The sequence below is a fragment of the Numenius arquata genome, chromosome 2 (genome assembly GCF_964106895.1).
Source record: "Numenius arquata chromosome 2, bNumArq3.hap1.1, whole genome shotgun sequence".
In the NCBI taxonomy this organism is placed as follows: Eukaryota; Metazoa; Chordata; class Aves; order Charadriiformes; family Scolopacidae; genus Numenius; species Numenius arquata.
The window spans coordinates 88,836,087-88,858,273 of NC_133577.1; the positions used below are offsets into that span (position 1 = coordinate 88,836,087).

The 22,187-nt window shown below is 35.6% G+C and overlaps 1 protein-coding gene across 1 annotated transcript in view; it reads right to left on the reverse strand.

The window, feature by feature from the left end:
- The window catches only part of PTPRQ (protein tyrosine phosphatase receptor type Q), a 108,978-nt gene extending 97,296 nt beyond the window's left edge, over positions 1-11,682 (reverse strand). The window contains exons 1-6 of the mRNA XM_074167564.1: positions 11,629-11,682; positions 11,050-11,161; positions 10,002-10,228; positions 5,949-6,018; positions 3,666-3,865; positions 1,978-2,227 (exon numbers count right to left, since the gene is read on the reverse strand). Coding sequence (XP_074023665.1) covers positions 1,978-2,227; positions 3,666-3,865; positions 5,949-6,018; positions 10,002-10,228; positions 11,050-11,161; positions 11,629-11,682 — 913 coding nt within the window. The remainder of the gene's footprint in view (positions 1-1,977; positions 2,228-3,665; positions 3,866-5,948; positions 6,019-10,001; positions 10,229-11,049; positions 11,162-11,628) is intronic.
- Between the last annotated feature and the right edge of the window lie 10,505 nt (positions 11,683-22,187).

A 22,187-nucleotide genomic window follows, 5' to 3' on the forward strand; every position in this document is an offset into this window, starting at 1 on the left:
CAATATTGGAAAAAGTCTTTGAACATAAAATAATTTATATTAGGATTTCCAAGAACCACATATCAGACAACTCCCTGTAAACATAAAGTATTCTGAAGGGAAGCTACATTATTAAGCACATCTCATAAAAATTACTTCAATTACTACTTTAATTTCTTTTCTAAGGTAATGTTTGCAAAAGGTATCAAGAGAGCTGGTGGTATGCAAATAACCCTTAAAAGACAAAGGCGGCAGAGATTATACCAAGTATAGCAGGGACTTCATCATGATATAGATTACATACAGAAGATGCTCAAATACGACTGTGATGCTCAGCGATACAGAGCTCACATCGGGTTAATTTTTCTTCTTTGAACAGGTTCTTTTATCGTGTAGAAAATACTTCAAATTGAAGATTTCTGACAGCACTAGTGATATACATTAGTATCCAAAAAGATAGAGTAGGAAACAATTAATCTTGCAAAAACATTGCATATGTGAGCAGTTTTCCATTTTCATGAAACTATTCACATAAATTAAATGAATCCTGTACTCAAGTGATTATGGAATCTGATCCCTGTCCTTTCTAAAGTATACCTTACTGTACTGATAAATTAATGAGATTACTATTGAGATGAAGATCTGAAAGACAACTAAAGGAGGTGGAATTTTTTTACATCCATATAGAGTAAAAACAAACCTGATTTTCAGAAGTGCTGCATATCCAAGTAAACTTATGGAAACTACTTGTATACATTTCTATGAAAATCAGGTCTTAATATGTCATGTGTGAGATTTAAGCTAATGTGGAGATATACACTGTTCCTGTAAACAAATATGCAATTTAACCAACATACTCAAAAAGTACTATCGTCTTTTGGAAAAACTAATGTACAAACGAAAGAAATGAAAAATCCTGTCGTTCCTAAAAGATATACTCTAGATTGGTCAGCAGTGACCACTTAATCATTCTGAGTTATGCAAATTGCATCAGCTACAATTCCACATAATTCTGAAGTATCATCTTAAGAGTCCACTTTTTTCTTTTTCTCAAGGTTTAAATCTTTTTCTCTTTGTAAAAGTATCCTCACCTTGACAGCCATCCCAGCAAAGGAAATATTTGTATGCTGGGTTTTCAAAAAATATTTATAATGAAGCATTTTAAAGTGCTCTAAAGAAGTAGCCTCTTTTTCAAAAATCATAGCAAGAAAAATTTCATCTTTTTCAAGAACAGAGGAGACCTTCAGCACAGCTCAGAAAATTCTGGTTGGAGGGGCAGAAATAATTTTCAGCATTTTAAAATGGAACACCAATGAGCTATACAGCAGATACATATATCACCTTCCTCTGTGTGGCAAAATGGGCATGACAACAACTCTGTGTCATGCTCCTGTGTGAGCTGGAATGTGATATTTGAAATAAACGCACTCTCCATCATCCCACCTGTTGTCACAAACTATCAATTCCTCTCCATCAAGCCTCATCTCAGAGACTCCAGTGGAGGACTGAAATGTGTGGTTTTGGCCATTCAAATACTGGTAACTCGGAGGGGTGGCTAATGTGACACTAAAGGGATTCTTGTAAGAAGACAAAGACATTTGGAAAACAGGAAGTGGATTTCAGTAATTACATAGAGACTGGATGATGGTGCTTGATATTGGAGGGGGGACTTGTTACAAAGCAACACTCCTAAATCATCCTAAACATTAGATACATTATAATTACATATTATATACATTATCAGATTAATATTATTATTGATAATTTCTATATTAATATTATTAATACTAGATACATGTTAGGTTACGTATAAGATACATTAGATACATTACACTTTAAGTTGATTATATCAGGTAAAATTAAGTAATCATGTAAGTACAAGAGCGTGATACAAAGACAGATTAAGACTGAAGTATCTTGCAACATAACTTCAAACTGATATTTTGAAGTTTTCATATAAATCTGAGAATTTTATTTCCATTTGAAAGCAGTATATACCTGATTCCGGTGTCCGGACAATTGCACTGTCAATGTAACCTGCTTCAGTGGTAACTGCAGAGACTTCGAAAAGATAGGTGGTATATGGCCTGAGGTTAGTTACAATAAAACTAATTGGTTCACTCCAAACAGAGCTCATTTGATTTGGTGCCTCTGTACTTGGTGTAACTGTAGTCCTTGATGGAATTGTGGATTTGCCAAAAGTCGTTGAAGGAGTGGTAGTACTCCACAAAAATGATTCACTCTTATCCTGTAAAGACAAAATATGAAATATGATAAGCTGCATCTACAACTTATAATTTTAAATATATGTAGATCAAAAAAAGCAGACTACCTTTGAAATAAAATCACCCAAAATTGGTTCTCCTTTTTATCCTTCAATCTCCAAATCTGGGCTATCATTTCATTAGTTGACATTGCTAGTCCATCCTGTTAATTACAGTATTATAGTTTCCTTTTATCCCAAAAGTTCTCAAATCTGACTGAACAGAAGCAACTCTCTAGGATCCATTTAATTATTCCCAGATTCTATTCTCAGCGTTCAGTCTCTCTCTTAACAAAAATAAGTCCCCTAGTGAGGTCCTTCTACGTCACGTGTGTTGTATGTATGTATATATACATATATAGCATACATATATCCATATATAATGGATAAAACTAGACAGGGGTTTCCTAATCCATACTGTCAGGAGACGCCTCTGAAAAACTGCTAGGCATTACAATAACCAATGCTTATGATTCAGTAGGTGGCAGTCTCCCTTCTCAGTGCTGAATTAAATTAGCCCAATGTTGGGAACCTTCACAATGCTCAAAATGGTCTTCCAAACAAAATCTGAAACCAAAGTCCCAATATCTTTTATCATTTAAAACTGCACTTTTATTCAATTACTAAGCCTACCATCCTTTAAAAAAAAAAAAAAAAAAAAAAAAAGTTAGGTAACTTGTCATCCAAGAGTCACAACACTCTGCTCAGAATAAAGAGGAAAGGGGGAATAAACACTGGAAAAGAGAATTTTCTTCAAGAAATTATTTAAGGTATACATTCGTTACAGGTCTGAATCCAATGAATAGTCAAAATTCAGAAACTTTTCAATGAATGCTTGCTTTAAGAAAACTCAGACTACAAACTTCTAAAAAAAAAAAATCCCTCTGCTACAAGTGGGTCTTTTTATTTTCATATGAAAAGTATTTAAATAATGTTAAAATGTGATACACAGAATAAAGCATACATTTAAAACATAAACAGCATTTTGATACTATATATAAAAATAATATACTAACATTACACTATGTCTGCATTGACCAAAAAAGAGAAATTCTTGCCTTTTCTAACTGAATGCTGTTAAAATGAAAAAAAAAAAAAAAAAACAGCCAAAAAAAAGATAGCTGAAAAAAATCTAAGTTATCTATTTCATCACTTTCTGCTAAAAGGACACCAAATTGACTCTTTCTCAACATTTTTACTTTGATTAAACTGAGCTTTTCAAGGAAAAGTATTCCATTTAAACTATTTTAGACAGAAAGGTTTTTGTTCAACCAGTATATCCTGCCTTGGGCCTGAGTTTGTAAAGTATTTGGTATTGTTCTGAAAAGCAAGTCTTCAAATTTTTTATGTTTCAAAATTCAAATGTAAAACTACATTCTACGGCTTGAGTTTATTTCTAATTTAAAAGGTTTATAGCACTTACATTACATTCTGGCAACCTCCCAGACAGAAGGTCCTCTACTTTAACCAAGACATCTTTCACTACAATTCCACTTCTTGCATGTTTCACACTAATCTTGAAACTAGTTATCTTTCCATTTGGTTGCCGAGGGAGAAACCAGATCAGATTTACAGCTGAATAATTTAAGGCTTCAACTGTGAGATTCACTACTTTACCTGGAGCTTGAAAACAAAACAAACAAAAGCAGTGAGACATACTTTCCTTCTCAGCACTGGAAAAAAAAATCCCACCTACTTTTTTTTTAATGCCATTTCTAGCTTCCAAACTCTGAGGCAAATAAACAACCACCATTCACAAACACATGTAAAGTAGCTGATATACAACCAGCTCTTTTCCAATCTAGTTTGAGTAAGAAATATAATTCTTTCAGTCTCATAGCAATATAGTGATTGGTTTGGTCAACTTCTTCCTAGAAGCAACTCATCTACTCATCAATAGCAAATTTTTGCCCACCTTTGTTTGTTTAAGAGCATATGACAGCACTGGGTGTTTTATTTCATTTTACCTGTGTCATTTTTTCAGCTGGATATAGATTTTTGGTAGCTTTAAATAGCTTAACTTAATTTGAATATTTAGTATTACAACAGAAATGGTGTTCTTTGTTTAACTGACAGTTTCCAGGCCCTTTTGTCAGAGCATCTGTATTAATTAAAGCACAAAGGAAGGGGATGCAGCATGTAAACAAGATTTTACAAGCTATATGAACTTTCCTGAGAGTCAGAGCACTGCAGCTCTCTCTTAGTCCTGCCTGCACAGCGTGGGCAGTAGCAGTTTCTGCAATAGCTAGCCTTAGTCCTAAGGAAAAAAGGGATATGCTGCCTTAAAAATATACGCATAAACAAGTGTCAACAATTACAGATCTTCCATAGCTGAATTGAGACAGATCCTCCAAGCCTCATATTCAGCTCTTGCTTAGGCCCTGCTGAATCTTTTGCACATCTTTCACCCCCGTCCTCCTCCTCCTAGACTACAGCCTTTATAATTATATAATTATATCTCCTGTCTAACTTCCCTACTTTAAACTGTACCTCTTCATTTTGATCAAGATGTTGGGGTTTCTTTAACCATCAAAGCAAGATTAAAAAAAAAAAAAACAGATGTTGAGAAGGTGAAAGTATAAATGTAGTATCAGTGACAGAACTCTCACCTAGAATTTGAAGAAACCTTCCAATTACATTTATAATAAGGGATTTCAGCTTTAATAAAATGTAAGCAGAAATGCATTAAAATGCTAATGTTATCATATGAAGAAACACTGATGCCTCTGTCAAAAATAAAACTCACAGAAATAAGGTTTTCTACTAACAACACAATACAAAGGACAGCTAAAAATAATGATTTTGCACAGCTCCACATGGCCAATTTACTACCCTTTCTCATATTTTGTTTCATAATTCATTGCATTATCCCAGAAATCTGGTGCAGAGTGATGATTTCCTGACATTGACTGAGATGCAGCACTCGGCAGTTTGCACAGCTACAGAAACCAACCAGAACTCCTAAACACAGAGGGATGGTCACCGCCAAGGCAGCACAAATTCTATATTCCACTAAGATTTCTTCACCCCAACGTAACTGGCCTGGTGCCAGCTCTTCAGCCAACGCTCTACTGCTCATGGAGTATGAGTAAGACTACAAACACTAAATTGATAAAGATTATGCAAATTCAGACTATAATTGTACTTTTTTAATCTTCAAAACCATGAAGTCATTTTCATTTCAGTCATGTATTATAATAATCTTTTTTTTTTTTCTTCAGAATTAAGAAACAAAAACTTAGTAAAATACATTCTGTACTGGACTTTCTAGAGAAGGCACTTGACTCCAGAACTAAACAAATACAGCTTGACATAAGTAGGCAATGTCAGAGCTGACCCCACAACAATGTCTGTCTCCTGCTACTGCTGCAGGCATCAGCAGATGGGTCCATTTGATAGGTAGCTCTAGTCTCCTGTGACCTTGCTTTCTGGAGGCAGCCCACCTCAAGACTGGCATAGGAAAAGCCCAACAGAAACAGACTGCATGTAAGAAACTATGTATAAGAAAAAATGTGCACACCTTAATTGCTGTTACTAGCAAATAAGACAAAATGCACCTTTTCCACTGAGTGAGAGAATAAGAAAATAATTAGATTTTTGTTCTAAATGCATCAGAATTTGTTCAAGTATAAAATGTGCTATGGATACTTTATTTGAACAAATTAGAGCAGCTTTAATTAAAAATTAGCAGTTTTATTAAAATTACCACTTTCTGCAGTCTGAAAAAGAAAAGGATCGCTAAATACTCCAACACCAGCACTGTTCTCAGCAGCCACCTACAGAAAAAAAAAAGCCACATTAGAGAATCTATGGGATATATAGTTTCAGGGCCAATGAAAATCTTAAGGATATGCAGAGATCCACCTTCTAGCTTTTAAACGATAAATACAGAAATGAACATGCCTTTTATAGCTGTACTCCTTAATTTATACTCAACATTTAGATGTGAAAAAATAAAGTGGAAAAAATATGAAACAGTATAAGAAATTGAGAAACCCATGTGTGAATAGCCACACTTCCAAAGTCCTTAGTCCCTATTCTTCCTAAAGTCAACAGCAAGAATTACATCAGTAACACTCCTTTTCCTTATCACAATTCACTTAAAGCAGCTTCCTTATTTCTATTTTACTCATATTATAACTTAAGAGAGTAAAAAGGAAAATAGGTTCTCTTTTTTCTTGAAGACCTGAAGGACAGCAAAAGCAGGCCAACCTCCCTCATAGCAGAAACTCAAGGAAATAATGTCTTTTGGCAGAAAGACAACAGTCAGGGAACTGTGAGTGCACTTTATGGTGGTTGGGCCTCAATGCTCACGATTATAGCAGAGTCTTTCCACAGAAAGGCAGTACGTTATGACTTTCGTAGAATTTACGGAGATAAACACAACAATGATGCTATTTGCTCTGCGATATAGGACTTACTGATAATTCAACTCAGTGATGGGCCATGGCATGCAATACTTAGAAAGAGGAATGAGGTCTGACTCCTTATTTTGCAAAGTGACAGAGATAGCAAAAGGTAAAACATGAGCAAAATTCCATCAGTGATGGTGAGAAGCGTGTGAAAGAAGCAGCAAAGTGAAAAGCTCTCCAGCAAGGTTAAAGCTGTCAGAGCCATTCATTCCCTCCTGCCAGTGTCAGGTAATAAAGGTATGGCAGTGGTGCTGAGGGAGCTGACAGTGCAGACTGCGGGGAAATTCCGGGGAGAAGGGGCAGATGTGCAAAACTATGTGTGGGTCATAGTAGAAGTGACAGACAACACAGACAGGTAAGGAAAGGCAAAGGGTGTGGAAGGAGCCAGCAGGTCAGAAAGGAAAACTCTTCTAATCACTTCTTAGGACTAAACTGTGCATCTTTCAGAAGAGTGTAAAGCTATTTAAACAAAAGCACTAAGCTAGGACAGACAAATTACAGCAAAGAAATATGAGGTAACATGGAAGACATTATTAACCTAGGATGCAAAGGGACGTATATGTTTAAGACCACTTCCCAAAGCAGTGTATGCTCTGCTTGGTGAAAGAGAATGTGTATCACTGGCCGGCTCCTTCTTAAGCTGTACAAACACCCCCCTCTCCATGCACACATATCTCATGCCTCCAGCCAACCCTACCTGCTTTTGCCTCACAGACAGAATGACTTGAAACGTCCTTAAGCATTGATGAATTCTGCAGTAATTGCAACAGCTGAGGAAACTACCTGGAGATCTTCCGGGGACTGACAGGCAATCGGAAAATTCTGACAGTATTAAAATTACATAATATAAATCTAAAGATATGTCCTCACCTGAACACTGATTTTTTATCTCATCTCAAAGCAGGTATTGAAGAAAGGGCCCAGAAAGGAAAACTAGCATTAAGATAGACATGGAAAATCCCATTTCACATGTGTAGTTTCAAGAGAACTCAAAGTTACTATGAGATAAGTATGCAAAAATTGGTATGGTAAAGTTGTCAGCTACATGCACCGCTTAGCTTTGAAGAGAAATCAAAATAAGCACTTACACAATGTACCGTTAGCTTCTAGATATCACTGCCACCAAGAGATATTATAGAATAAAAGCTTGGAAACATTTAAAAAGGACAAATTTACTATGCAGATGATTAAGTACTATCCAAAGTTCAAGTAGCTGCAGTTCACATTCAGGAGTATTAATTTTTATGCTTTGAAATATAATATTGCCACTCATTACTTAAGTTTAGAAAAAACTCTGGAGTGCATATCTTTACAAAATTATCAATGATCATATGTCCAAAATTATCCATGGCTCTCCAACACTTAACAGATTATCACCTGTAACTGCTATTTTGTTCAAAATGTTTTTTTCATTAGATGTAAGAAATTAAGACTGGGCTGTTACAAACAGACTGGAACCCCATATTCAAAGCTTACAAGCTTTGTTGAACTCTACTGTCACAGTATTTACCAGAAAGAATTTAACAACAAGACTCAGTCAGGTACCTTAAAACAACAGAGAATTTTCACCTATGCAAAAACCAAGAGCTACTTTTAAATGACATAACAGACTCCAAAAATTAACCAAAGAACCACAGGAAATTGCTCAAGAGAAGGAAAACACGTAATGTTTCTTTTTGGCCACATCTGTGAGGTAGAAAAAGTGTTTCCACCTGAATCGTTACTGAATCCGGGAGGTTGCTTGTGGGTCAGGCAGTCAGGGTGCCCACCAAAGCCGTAGGTAACATAACAGGGCTCAGCTTGCCAACAGACTTTTATTCACTCAGGAGAAAAGCCGTGTGGTCCCTGCTAGACAGAGGTTGTTGGGTCACAAGTCACTGTCCTGAGTCAAATTCTGCTCTAAGATCAACGTGCCTGAAACACCAGCAATAGGAAGGATTGCCTCCCATACATAGCAACAACAGGAAAATTACTGGTAAAACAAATGATTTAAAATAGCCCAAGGTTTTCCTGGGGAAGGCTCATAAAGAATGGAATTTGCAAACCCCTTAATACCGAATTCCACACAAGTGCTACTGAGGTACTCAGAACTGCAAACTGAAATCTCTTAATAATTTAATTTGTCTGAGGACATTTATCTGTTTAGAGTCTAAGTGATAATATTTTTCTCAAAGAGTAGCTGAACTTTTTTTTGTGGGTTTTTTTTTTTTTTTTTTGGTATTTTGGGGTTTTTTTTAGCAGATGACTGGAGGCAGGAGATCAAAGGATAAACATTTCTGCAGCTGTGGATATACTGGCTTTTATCAGCATGGTCATCACAACTACATTCACAGTGAACAACTTTCCCACAATGGCAGGCATAATTACATTTTTCCTTTCTTATACACACACACACACAGACATAACATTTACAAAGAATCACTGCACAGCCCTATTCCTAATCCGGTCAGCTTCACTATTCACTGCTTCACTATAGCTTTGAACTGTATGAATTTACATGACATGGAATGAAGCAAATCAAATACATTATTTTGTTTCATTTTTGATATTGAAAAGAAGTACCTCTCCAAGGTTCTTATGAAAGACTAAGTCAGGTGGAGAACCGCTTGGCAAATATATTCATTTCTGTCCACCTGGAGTCATTTATTGTTGAAGAGTTCAGAGATGGATCAGGAGTGCCTAATCTCAATGTAAACAAATTCCACATATAGAAGTCTTGAGAATACATGTACTGATTTTGGCAGCAGATACTCACTGTGGATATCTAGGCAATAAAATCTATGGGAAGGGAATGGAAAAGTATGACACTTTTTATTTTAGGAGATATAACACTAGGTAAAACTCCTAGGTTTAGGGAAACCGGGCTAAGGTATTTACAAGCTAGATATAAACAGATATTCAGGTAAGAAAACTCATTCTTAAACTAATTAAGTTTAAAATCAAAGAAAGAAGTACATAACTACTGGATCTGGCGTAGATGATGTAGAAATCTATGCATAATATCCAAAGTGCATCAGTGATTCGAAAGATTACATCTCAATGAAGATGAGGAAGGATTTAGATGTGTTTGAAAATTCTATCCTCTGCTTTTAACTTTCTACCACATAATGCCATATGTCAGAATATCAATACAAGAAACTACGGTTTAGTATAGTTTTGGTTGGAAATTATTTCAAGTAGATTTAAAACCCACTATTGCAAACAAATACCTGGCTGATATATTTTTTTATATGGTGATAGTAATTAGCAAGGTCCTTCAGAAATCACTATATGCATCTACCACGAACTCACACAATGTACAATAAATCAGAATTCAAAATACTAAAAGGCACTCATAAAGTTTTTACCGTAATTTCATAAGTTGTTCCAGGGTTAAGACTGGTAAGAAGAACTTCCAAACTATCTGGCTTTGTTGTGACCTGTGTATACGCTGTTTGCATCCATGGGCAGACCTCTTTATATTTAACAATATAGGAGAGAATTCTCCCATTCGGATGCAGTGGCGTATTCCATGACAGTAGAATCCCAGCAGAGCCCACCCTTTCACCTGCAAGGAACACAGGGGGTCCAGGATCTATGAAAAAAAAAAATAAAAGTAATTGTTTTATATATATACACACACACATACATAAAGCAGTTTTTAGTTGTTTCCATATGAGAGAGACACCTTCACAGCTTTTATAAAGAAATTAAATCATCTGCCACCATAAACCAGTAAAACTACTGAAAATTAATGTACTGTTGAATAAAAGGGTTTTTTTCTGGCTAGAGTCCTGGTACAAAAATGATTAAATGAATTTTGGAACACCAGGAACATTCTTCTGTAAGAATGTAAAAAAATGGAATGCTCAAGATCTTCATGGACAAAACAAAGTTTAATGCCAATTTAATATTTGAGATAGTCCAGCATGCTTAATTTCAGTCCCTTTCCCTGAAACCACTCCAAACCAAACTGCACTTTCTTACAAAACATGTCTGATATAGCCACATTTTTCTGAAACATCTCTGAATTCTACCACTATACATACAAATTGGGATATAGTTATTACTACATGACACAATAGTAAATTTTTCAAAAGCTTATATATTGTTGTCCTTTATGCTTTTTTTTTCCCTTTTTCTTTTTTCTTTAATAGCCAGTCTAATGGATGAATACAACTACAATGCATATCCAGGGATGCTTCTTAAAAGTATCTGAGAGAGAAAATCTCATGCTTTTATAAAACACCTCAGATTCAGTGTATTTTTTTTTTATGGTTAAAGGAGATGAAAAATTCTAACGAGTGTTCAAAACTGATTATAATTTCTCAGATACTATTGTGCATATAATAAATACAAAAAAGCATGGTTTAAAAAAAGAAAACCAAAAAATTTCAGCAGTCATCATTAACTCACTTGTCACATTTGTTGTCACTGTTCTACTTGCAGGTGAACTGTATAGTGAAGAAGAAACTGCAGAAACTGTAACATTGTATGTTGTTCCAGGAATAGTATTAGAAAAATCAGCCTGAGATAGGACATAGATTCATTTAAGTCTTTTACCAAAAATCATGAATATCAAAAAAACAACCAACCCCAAACCTAAAAGTTTAAGCATTTTATTACTGAAAGTTATCTGTCAATAAGCTTTTAGAAATACAACAGTATTTACGACAGTAAAAATAGCAGGTTACATGTTATCTACAGTACAGTATTTTGCCATCTTATTTAACTACCCTCCGTAAGATTTGTATAACATTCAATATTAAAGAACAACAAAATTAACTATTAATTTTATCACAGAATCACCTATCAGTGTATCTATAGAGATTATTCTGTTATTATTATCAAAGTACATGCAAAGCATTATAAAACTCCTTTTTGAAAGAATAAACAAAAAAGCAACCTGAAACACAAGTTTCTGACCCTTAAGCTAGCCTATCTTTTGAAATAAACATATTTAACAACCTTTTAGCAAGCATTTATATAAAATACCTGTATATTTGCAGTTCCAATGAAAAACAAAAGCAAAAGAACCGGAACAACCATTATTTCTGTTAATATTATTATATTTTCCAGAAAGCAGAATCAAAAAGTGCTCCTATTTCTTTTTGATGGCTTAGCAGTGTTGCCTGCATTAATGATTTAAGCACAGATCTTCCTGGCAAGTACGCAATTAATGAGTCTGTATTACTCAACAGCTCTGCCCTTCCTTTCTTAAAATATTCATGAACCCTCGGGTGACTGGCTGTATCCTTCTAGCAGACTTTAAAAAAAAGTAAATTCACTACCTGCTGTTAGGTAACAAACTCTGGATGCTGAAATTTGCTCTCACCAATTTTTCATTAATACTTTCAAATTCACACCTGCATTAAATAGCTAAAGAGGCAAGCTTGAATTCCTCATCAGCACAGTGCATAAGGAAAAGCTGGCCATTGCAAGTCCTGTAATAAAAGCACATACTTGATACTCCCTAACTCCAAGATCTAGGATAACAACAGAACCATGATCAGGAATAAGATCCACGTGAAATCTGTCTACATGTCCATACGGTAGTCTCCAATACAGTGAAAAAGAGTATGATGAAACATTGAAGAATTTAAGGCCTTCTGGCTTTGCAGGTTCTGAAAGAGAATTGTGGAATAAAAGACATTAACTTAAATAACCCTCTTTACAAATATATTAGTAATTACAACTGAATATAAAAGTGTCCAAGAATAGTTTACTTGCTACAAGAAGGAAAATTGCTAATTAGCCTGGATACAGCAGTATATTATACTATAGTTGCTATACTACCTCTGAGACTTGGTGGATAATCTCCGAGCTATGCGGTGCAGACATCCCCATTCGCAGAGGGTGAGCTCAAGTATCTCTGCCCAGTGTTCAGTTAACAAAGAATCTCTGCACAGTCCTGGTGTTTCTGCTGTCCTCAACCTTAAGGCTAGCACTACTACTGTCATAACTAGTGCTACTGTTAAAATTCAAGGTATAGCTGGTGCCTGTTCTGTGGCTAACCACAGGGTAGTTAACTCTTTTACACTTTTCCTGTAATTGGAATCCCAGTACTTCCATGAAGTCTGGTGAATTAAGTCCCCCAAATTTGGATTTTTTTCCTCCTTTTATTAAAGCCAAGTTTTCACCCTACCCCTCTGAAACCATCTCACTTTCTTCTTTTCTTAAATGCACCTTTAAATCTGTATTATCCACTAGAAGCCTCATAATGAACCAGATTTTAGCTTCTTCAATAGCTCATTAAAACATTATCTACCTTTAATATTGTATAATTTATCCACCTGTCTAACCCATAGCCATGCACACCTGTCTCCTTTCTACTTTGGAAAGTACACACAGCTAACTACGGTCCCTATGCTCATCTCCCAGAGCAAGCCCAGTCAGTGATGCTATTTGTCACATCTGAGATTTGCCACTATCCTTGCATTCAGTCCTCTGACTCCCTTACTAACATGGTTCTTCAGAATTCAAACTAAATCTTCCAGTACTGTTTATACACTAATATCATACTATGCAATCTGAATATTCATAGATTCATAGATTGGTCCAGGCCGGAAGGGACCTCCAAAGGTCATCTAGTCCGACCTCCCCGCCGTCAGCAGGGACACCCCCAACTAGACGAGGTTGCCCAGGGCCTCATTGAGCTTCACCTTGAATATCTCAAGGGAAGGGGCCTCAACCACCTCCCTGGGCAACCTGTTCCAGTGTTCCACCACCCTCATGGTAAAGAATTTTTTTATCATATAACTATCATATAACTTCTGTCCTGAATATCATATAACTTCTGTCCTGAAAGATTTCCATTCCTTTCTTATTTACCGTAAATCTGCTTAGATTATATATCTTTCATGAACTGTTTCCATTGACTATCTAAAATTGCAGAATCGTTTCAGATCACTCCAGCTTTGCCATAAAATAATCTGAAATATTAATATATCCAAATATTATCTTAGATTTTACATTCAGTCTGCAATTTGCTAATCTGTATAATTTTTAAATTGATGCTTTATTTTAACAGAACAGGAAAAAATAATAATACATGTCGAGGTGTGCAAGTGTAACTGAGAGCATAATTTCTTCCTTTTAGTATACTTTTATAAATTTTAAGTCCTACTGTTAGGACTTATAATAATCAGCACTATTATTTCCATGGATCTTTTTATACAGAACTGTGCTTAATCACTGAGTGTACAGTTATCACAATTCTTAAGTCACCTCTTTACCTCAGCTGAATCACTTCTGACTCAGCATAAAGAAGACAGCATAAAAACGTCCTCATAGAAGGAGAAATTTGGTCCCATGAAGATAATGCTCTCTCTACTAGTATCCCAGGACTGAGAATTACTCTTCCCACTGATGATGAAAAAAAGCCTCAGTTCTACCCTTCTGCAGATTTAACCATGTATGTGGGAATGCGTATCTGAGTGCGGTTCACTCGAGCCTCATTGCACCTGCCCTTCTACAGTCCTCCTCTCTGTTTCATACCCACGCACCATCAGTGGTCAGCATATCTGTATAAAGTATATAGCCAGTATATTTGTGTAAAGCATAGTCAGAATAATTTGCTGTTAATTTCACAATTTCACCTACAAAAATACTATTTGAATCTGCAATATATATTCTGAGTGAGTGGACTGAAACTTAGTTGAGGTTGAGTAGATACATCAGTGAATACAGAGTGCAAAACATGACAACATGTTAATTTTTCCAAAAATTAACCATTGTAAACCAGCAGGGTCAGCATCACAACGTAATCTCAATACATTTAAGTGAAGCCCAATTAGGTCAACCAAACTGACTTAAATCTTCCTTGCATTAGAAAAAAATATTAATTGCAATTAAAGTATTGTAGCATTGCGGTCATAGTTTGAACACTAAAAGACAAGCAAGATTTTGTCTTATTAATTTTACCCTCAAGACATTACCTCAGAACATATGTAAGGATTTTCACCCCTATGTCACTTTATTTTAAAGGTTCTCTTTGCCCTCTTGCTTCAGTCCCCCTGACTCAGGCAGAAGCACCAACAGTTTGTCAAGCACTGATCCCAAAAGCAGACATACAAATGTCATGACATTTGGTCAAAGTAGTCAATCACCGACAACTTCCAATGCTGCTCAGGTCTCTGTCATACAACCATATCATTGCCACAAAAACTCCTATAAAAAGTAGTGCAAGGAAGTAGTAAGAGAAATTGGTTGAGGTAGTTCTGGTGCATCTTTCTGCTTTTTAAATTCCATCTGTATTTTACATTATTACGTAACTGCAGACACACGTGTCAAGATTGAGATTCTACCCCAAGTTTTAATCACAAATCTAATAAGAAACAGTCCTTGAATGGAGTAGTTTAGAACCTAAAGCCTTAACTCTACAAACCTTTGTAAACCTGTTTAACTTCACTCACTGCAAAAAACCTACTGGAATTAGGTGAGGTTAAACTCAGCTTGTGCATAAATCTTTGCAGGATAACACCTGAAAAATAATGAAAATACTAAAAATGGTCAAAAGAAATGCAGCAGAGCCAAAGAAATTATGTTTCTGGTAACATATCACTAGATGCAGGTTTAATAGGGTACAAGTAATGTACGTCCACAACCACAGCAAACCGTTACATGCAAGATTTCTTGAAATTCCAACGTTATTCTACAAAGTGAGATGTACAAAGTTAAATGTGCACTGTTATTGGCAGTTACCATTCGCTGGCAAGAGAGAAAGCAAGAAACAACACAGACCTGTTACAAGTTCAATGAAAGCAGAAGCTCCTTTGATATTTCCTCTTAATCTTTGCAGTGTGAAATTATAAATGCCCCCAGCAGTCAGGTGTGTAACAGTGAAGTCAGTCAGTGCTCCTGGAATCCTGAACTTGTTTATAAAGGTGCTGTTTGATAAAGATGCTTTATAAGAAGTGAAGTTACTCTTGGTTGGATTCCACGTTAAAGTTGCAGAGGATGTATTTACCATTTTTAATGCCAGACCGCATATCCCAGCTGGTTCTAGAGTGAAAATTATTCAGATTAATAAAGAAAAAATTAATGCATAGTCCTTAAACTATAAGAAAAGTACCATCTTTCAAAAAGAAATGTTTTTTATTTAAATTATTTGAGAGGTCACAGCATCATGAAATATTCACACAAATTTTAGAAGTTTGTATGGATATATAGTAAACAGTGCCATTATGCTGACAGGGTAAAACCTAGAGATGTACCTCCTGCGTGCACTATGTAATTTATGGAAGAAAATTCCAGACTTATCAGGTCTTCTGTAAGAACAGTAACATTACTCACTGGTGAAACAGAATGAGAATGGAACACTTTGTAAACAGAAGTAGAGATTTCATTCAGTTAAAAGTTTTCTAAAACACATCATAGGCCATATATTCTTAGAAAACTGTTCACCAAGGGATACAGTAAAATGCACAGTCTCAGTGATCATCTCCTTTTTCCTTTTCAAATATTCCTTCTTGTTTTATTAAGATTCCTGAAATCATAGATAGTTATTTACAAGTAGCACTGCCATTAATCTGTACAGCACAGCTGTGGTTAGAAAATAAAAATGTTTCCATTCCCCCTAAAAAATGAATCTTCCAGATTATTGAGTTATCTTTCTTGAAGCTTTCTGAAAAATATTAATTAGCATAATCCCATTATGGGCTGGATTATTCAGGATGAAAAAAAAATCCTAAAGGTTTGCTATTAAAACGATAATCTCTCCATAATCTAGCCATACACTGGACTCATCCACAATACTCTTGAAGATATTTTCTTGAGGATAAAAAGCACCTTCAGGACCATGATGATGGTTATTCTGCTGCACTTTTCATTAACAATAATCTGCAGGACTAGATCTGTGGGTTTTTTTGAGGTTCACTCATCTTTGAACAACTAAGTGCAGAGCCTCCCTAACTATTAACTGGCTTAAGGAGTTATAGTCCAAATAAACCACATAAAATCCATCAAAGAAGGGAGGAGGTCTATGATATGCATGTGTATAAATCTGGAAGATTATATATATCCTGATTACACTTAGCTGCTCTTTATCTGCTTTGGCAGTCAAGAATCCAGTATAAATCTATTCCTTCAAATCTCTGCTGCAAACAAACTCTCCTCTTTTTATGCTCTATAACAGGAGCATTGGAAAATCCATGTTTGCTCAGAGACAAAAAATGAGTGCAAGAACAGGTTAATTTTCTGGACCTTGTTAAACCACCTGAAGCACAATTCCTGTTACTCTTTTAAGCATTCTTTAGCCTTGTACAGGAGCAATCCTCCAATCTTAGACCATGGGCGTGCAAGAATTTAAGAGATGCAGAAACAATTTTAAACAAAATGCAAGGTAATTCTTAAAGTATAGGATCAAGATCTTATTCTGCTAGAGCTGGAAGAATTTTCTGAGTGCACTTCTTTTTTCAAACGAGTATCTGCAACTTTGTCTAGACTCCTCAACTTCAACCCTGCGAGTTATATACAAGGCACCTGTTTAAAAAAATATCATAAGAGAAAGTGGAACTTGTCCCCCAAAGTTTAAGTTTCATTTTGAGCTTTGTAACCTTTTTGAGTCACTTACACGCAACGATTTAAATGCCTCTGAACATTTACTGTTCTTCAAAAAGAAATAAAGACAACTTATAAGTTATTTCCTTACTTGTGATGACTTTTTTCTCCACAGCCACAGAGGAATCCAAGCCTTTAACTGTCCTTAACTCAAAAAAGTATTCTGTCCCAGGGGCCAAATTTTTCACTACAGCTCTGCTGTCATTAACAGTTCTGGTAAGTACCTTTTCATTATTCATCAGACAATACGAGAGCTATGGAAGAAAAATAATGTCTTTTGTCAGACTATTTCACTTCATAAAAGTAATGTTCAGAGATTCCAACTACCTGTTTGTATAAAAATATTCACAATATTTTCCACATTTTAAAGACAAAAAAAATAAATCAAGAACATGGCTTATGCTTTACATTATGTTGATCGACCATATGGTTATCTCCTGCTTACTCTAAGATTCCTCAATAGCCCAGAGGTGAAAGCAGTGACTTTAACCTTTAAAAGCAGTTGGAGGAAATGAAGTTAGGTCATGGCTTCCAGGTGACATATTTGTGCTCTTGGAGGAAGGATAATAAAGTGTACTCTGACTGCTCAGTCACACAGCTGTACTGATTAGCTGTGCAATTAACTATGAGATAGAAAGAATGAGAATAGACAAGGCAGAGAAAAGCAGCCTAAGGATTAATCAACAGGATGAGATAATTATTATTTTTTTTTTAATTCTAAAATGGAGACACTTCTGAAATCTCTGTACCTTTCTGAGGAAAAAAAAAAATCAACCAAAATACAAAAACCCAAACAAAATCAAAACAAAACCAACCAACCAACCAAAAAGCACCCATGCACTTTTCAGAGCTGAGATTCTGAGAAGAGTCCCAAGCCACTTAGGTCTGCTCACTGGTATATCTTGGAAACTCACTTGTTTAGAGCCACTGCAGAAAATAAAAGTGCTGGAGACACCAAGTAATTGAATTTTGGGCACCTACTCGTAGAGGCTGTGAGGATTCCTTCTGACCTCCAAGATAACTCTAAGGTGAGAAAAAAAAATAATAATTCCTGAGATAGTCCTTTCTGTGGACATAGAAAACTGTTGCTGCAGACTGTTTCATACCCGGACTAGTGAAAGGCAAGATGCACACTGTGTCTGCCCTGCAGAGAAGGGCTCTAGACAAGCATCTCTAGCACACACACATGGGTTTCTAAGAGATCAAGATGGTTTGCAACTGCCTACATCAGTCTGTCCTGTCCTGCCACCCGTTATTTCCTCCGACAGAAAAGGGATATTCTACACATGGCAGTGACCTGAAAGCACTTTGGTTCAGCTGCTATTCCCCTCTGTGTATTTTACCAGCACAGTACCTGTTAATACATGCTAAATCTTGAAGACTGTCATCACCTTATTAGAATTACAGCACTGCAAAATGCTAGAAGCAGAGCTATAGATTAAAGATTTACATCTAGTATAAACAAGTTTGGAAAGTACCTTTTGTGTGCTTTTTTGCTCTACAAACTACAATATATTGCACAGAAAGTTGGTGACCTGGGATAATTAAATTTAAATGATTAGTAAAATGATCCCTTTTATGCAGGTGCACCTTACTAAGCAACCAGTCTACCGAAGCCTTTCTCATTAAACATTTAAAGATAAGCTCATTTATTCAGACAAAGAACTGTCTAATGTGGCTGCTTGCTCTATGAGATGCTGAACAATAATACTGTGCCATAAAGATCAATATTACAGATGACAATTACTTTCCACAGGATGGTAAAAATAACCTGACCACATGCAAAAGTGTATCAGAATTGGTTCAAAACATGAACGAGAGAACTGAATTCAATTTTAAAATTTGGAAAAAATACTCCAGGCTACATCAACAAATTGTGCTGTGATAGGTTAACAGGCTACTCTTACTCATTCAGATCAATGCAGCTTTACACTAATGAAGAGAGAAGAAATGTCAAGAAACTATACTAATAGAATCATAGAATAGAATCATAGAATGGCTAGAGTTGGAAAGGACCTTAAAGATCATCTAGTTCCAACCCCCCTGCCATGGGCAGGGACACCTCTCACTAGAGCAGGTTTCTCAAAGCCCCATCCAGCCTGGCCTTGAACACTTCCAGGGATGGGGCATCCACAACTTCCCTGGGCAACCTGTTCCAGTGCCTCACCACCCTCACTGTAAAGAATTTCTTCCTTATATCTAATCTAAATCTCTTCTCTTCCAATTTAAAACCATTGCCCCTTGTCCTGTCACCACTCTTCCTGACAAAGAGTCCCTCTTCAGCTCTTCTGTAGGCTCCCTTCAGGTATTGATAGGCTGTTATAAGGTCTCCCCGGAGCCTTCTCTTCTCCAGGCTGAACAACCCCAGCTCTCTCAGTCTGTCTTCATAGGAGAGGTGCTCCATCCCTCTGATCATCCTCGTGGCCCTCCGCTGGACCCGTTCCAACAGGTCCATGTCCTTTCTGTGTTGAGGACTCCAAAGCTGGAATGATATTCTGATTTCAAGTTTTGCATCAGGATATAATTGAAGTCATGGGAAAGGAGAAGGAAAAAAATTGGATGCTATAATACTGTAGTATAAACTGTGTAAGACCATTAAAGCAAAGCACTTTGTCTTATGGTAGTGCTACATACTAAAGACAACCCTAGTCAAGTAAGTTAACTGTACAAGGCTATACCTTGAAATCTTTATTGATACAGAAGACATGTTAAAAGACCAGTTTACTTTCACAAAGTTTTAGTGACTGCATGACCATGTTCATACAGCGACTGCAAAATCCAAAGGATAATACCAGACAGACTGCAAAAGACAGGATACAGAAGAGAGACTGGTTGAATGCACGGTGAAAGATGATCCACAGACCAAGTATTTAGGCTGTTTCAGACCAGAGAACTGAAAGAACAAAAATAATTCTAGGTTTTGTGCTAAGAGTTGCAAAGGATATGGTTCAAACTACAAACGCTGAAGAGCCACTCCATAATAGCAACCATGAAATATTGTAAGTAAGAAAAGAAGTACTCAGCTTCTTTATAAGAACAGGAAGTCCAGCATAGTGACATTTAATTAGAAAAGTAGAAATAACTAAAAATGAACAAACAAATTAAAAGGAAATTATGAGGAGCACCCAAAAGTGTCATGGTATGAAAAACATTGAAATGTAACTTCAATACATAATATACCACTCAAAAAGTTTGTAGAGGAAATGTAGAAATAGCAAAAACATTTGAACAGCAAAGAGGATTACTTTAAAAAAATATATCCTTAAAAAAATGGAGGTCATTTCAAAACAAGAAAAATAAAAACTATAAACTTGTTTAATTCATGCAAGCTAGCTTAAGAAGCACAGGAAAACAGGGCAGGGCTGAAACACAGGTCAGCAGGCCAAGAGAGACACTGAAGAACAAGTTGAAAATGGTATATCAGCTAATGAAAACAATAATTTAAACACAGTAAGCTTATCTGGGTGCTGGGGAGGCCACTGGCTGACTAAAGTACAAAGGCAACACTCAATATAGACAAGCCCATATGAGAAATAGTAACAGAATTGTTTCAATGGCCAAGGATGATCCCACACCAGAATCATTATTAATGAACTATGAATTTTGAGTCAAATTGAGTTGTCTCAAATTGAAATGTCCACAGGAGAGGTTTTTAAGAAAGTCTGACAGGACTCAGAAAGGTAGACAGAATGCTATAGCGTAGGAAAGGAATAGGAAGCAAAACAGAAAACAGTATTTATCTTGTGAAAACTCTATTATGCACCCAATCTCAAGAAGGAGATCAAAGGCATAGAAAAATTAAAAAAAAAAAAAAGAGATGTAGAACAACTTCCACATAAGAATGCTGCACAAAAGGCAACTGAGAAATTAAAGCTTATAAAATCATGAAAGGTATGGGTATGGTGAATAGGGAAGTGTTAGCTATTTCGAATACCCCAAGAACCTAAAGAATAACAGGTTTAAAATTTAAAAAGTGTACTCTTTCAAACAGGGCAAAAAGAAATTGTGAAGTATAAAGGATTAAACAAATTCAGGAGAAACAATCGCTGTTTTTTTTTATGTATGTCCAGTTTCAACCTATCACTCAGGAAATCCCTAAACTACTTAGTGCCCAAGCCAGAAGCATGTGGGAGGTGTCAAATATTTGCAGTCTTATCCTGTAAATTACTACATTTTTTTAAAAAAAAAGAAAAAAAAAAGGTTTTATCCTGGAACTTTCTAAACAAAACATTTACATCCTTCTACAAATAATGAATTTTTATTTTGCAGTTTAATGAAATTAATTTGTATTACAAATTTGGAAAGCTAAGAAAAAAGATTACGTTGCAGTTGCATTCAATTGTTGACCTGCAATCTTCTTTTTTATTGCACACTAGCTGAAAAAACAGTTTTTGAAAGCTTCCAAAAGAATAATTTTGTAATCTTTTAAAAAATGTAATGTAATATGAAGTATGTATTTAGCTGATCTTCTCCCATAGCAGGATTTCTCTCCCATACTTATTTGGGTTATAAAGACAAATATTTATTCTTGGGTTTGCAGTACATACAGGATGATAATTTCATTGAGAAATTAACAGAAAAAAAAAAAAAAAAGATGTAAAGGATTGCACTGGTTTCTTCCCATTCTTATCTCACCTGAAACATATCAAATCCTCCTCTTGGTAGTTTCCAAGAAAAATAGACTGTATTTTCTTCTTGCCCAAACACCTGTAAATCTGATGGTGGATCGGGATCTGGGGTAAAGGAAAAATTAATGCAAAATTAAATATAAAATAATCTGTATTAATTTGAAGGAAATTAACATCTACAGAAGATACCGCTGTAATACATTATTTTATAGTTCAGCGTAGAAACAGCTTTCATTTTGTACTTAAGAAGAATATAAAATAAATTGAATTCACCTCTACATATTAGCACCTCTACATATTAGCTATTAGCAATATAGCATATTATTAGAAATAAAATGAACGTTTGTAAATTTTTATGGAAAAGTT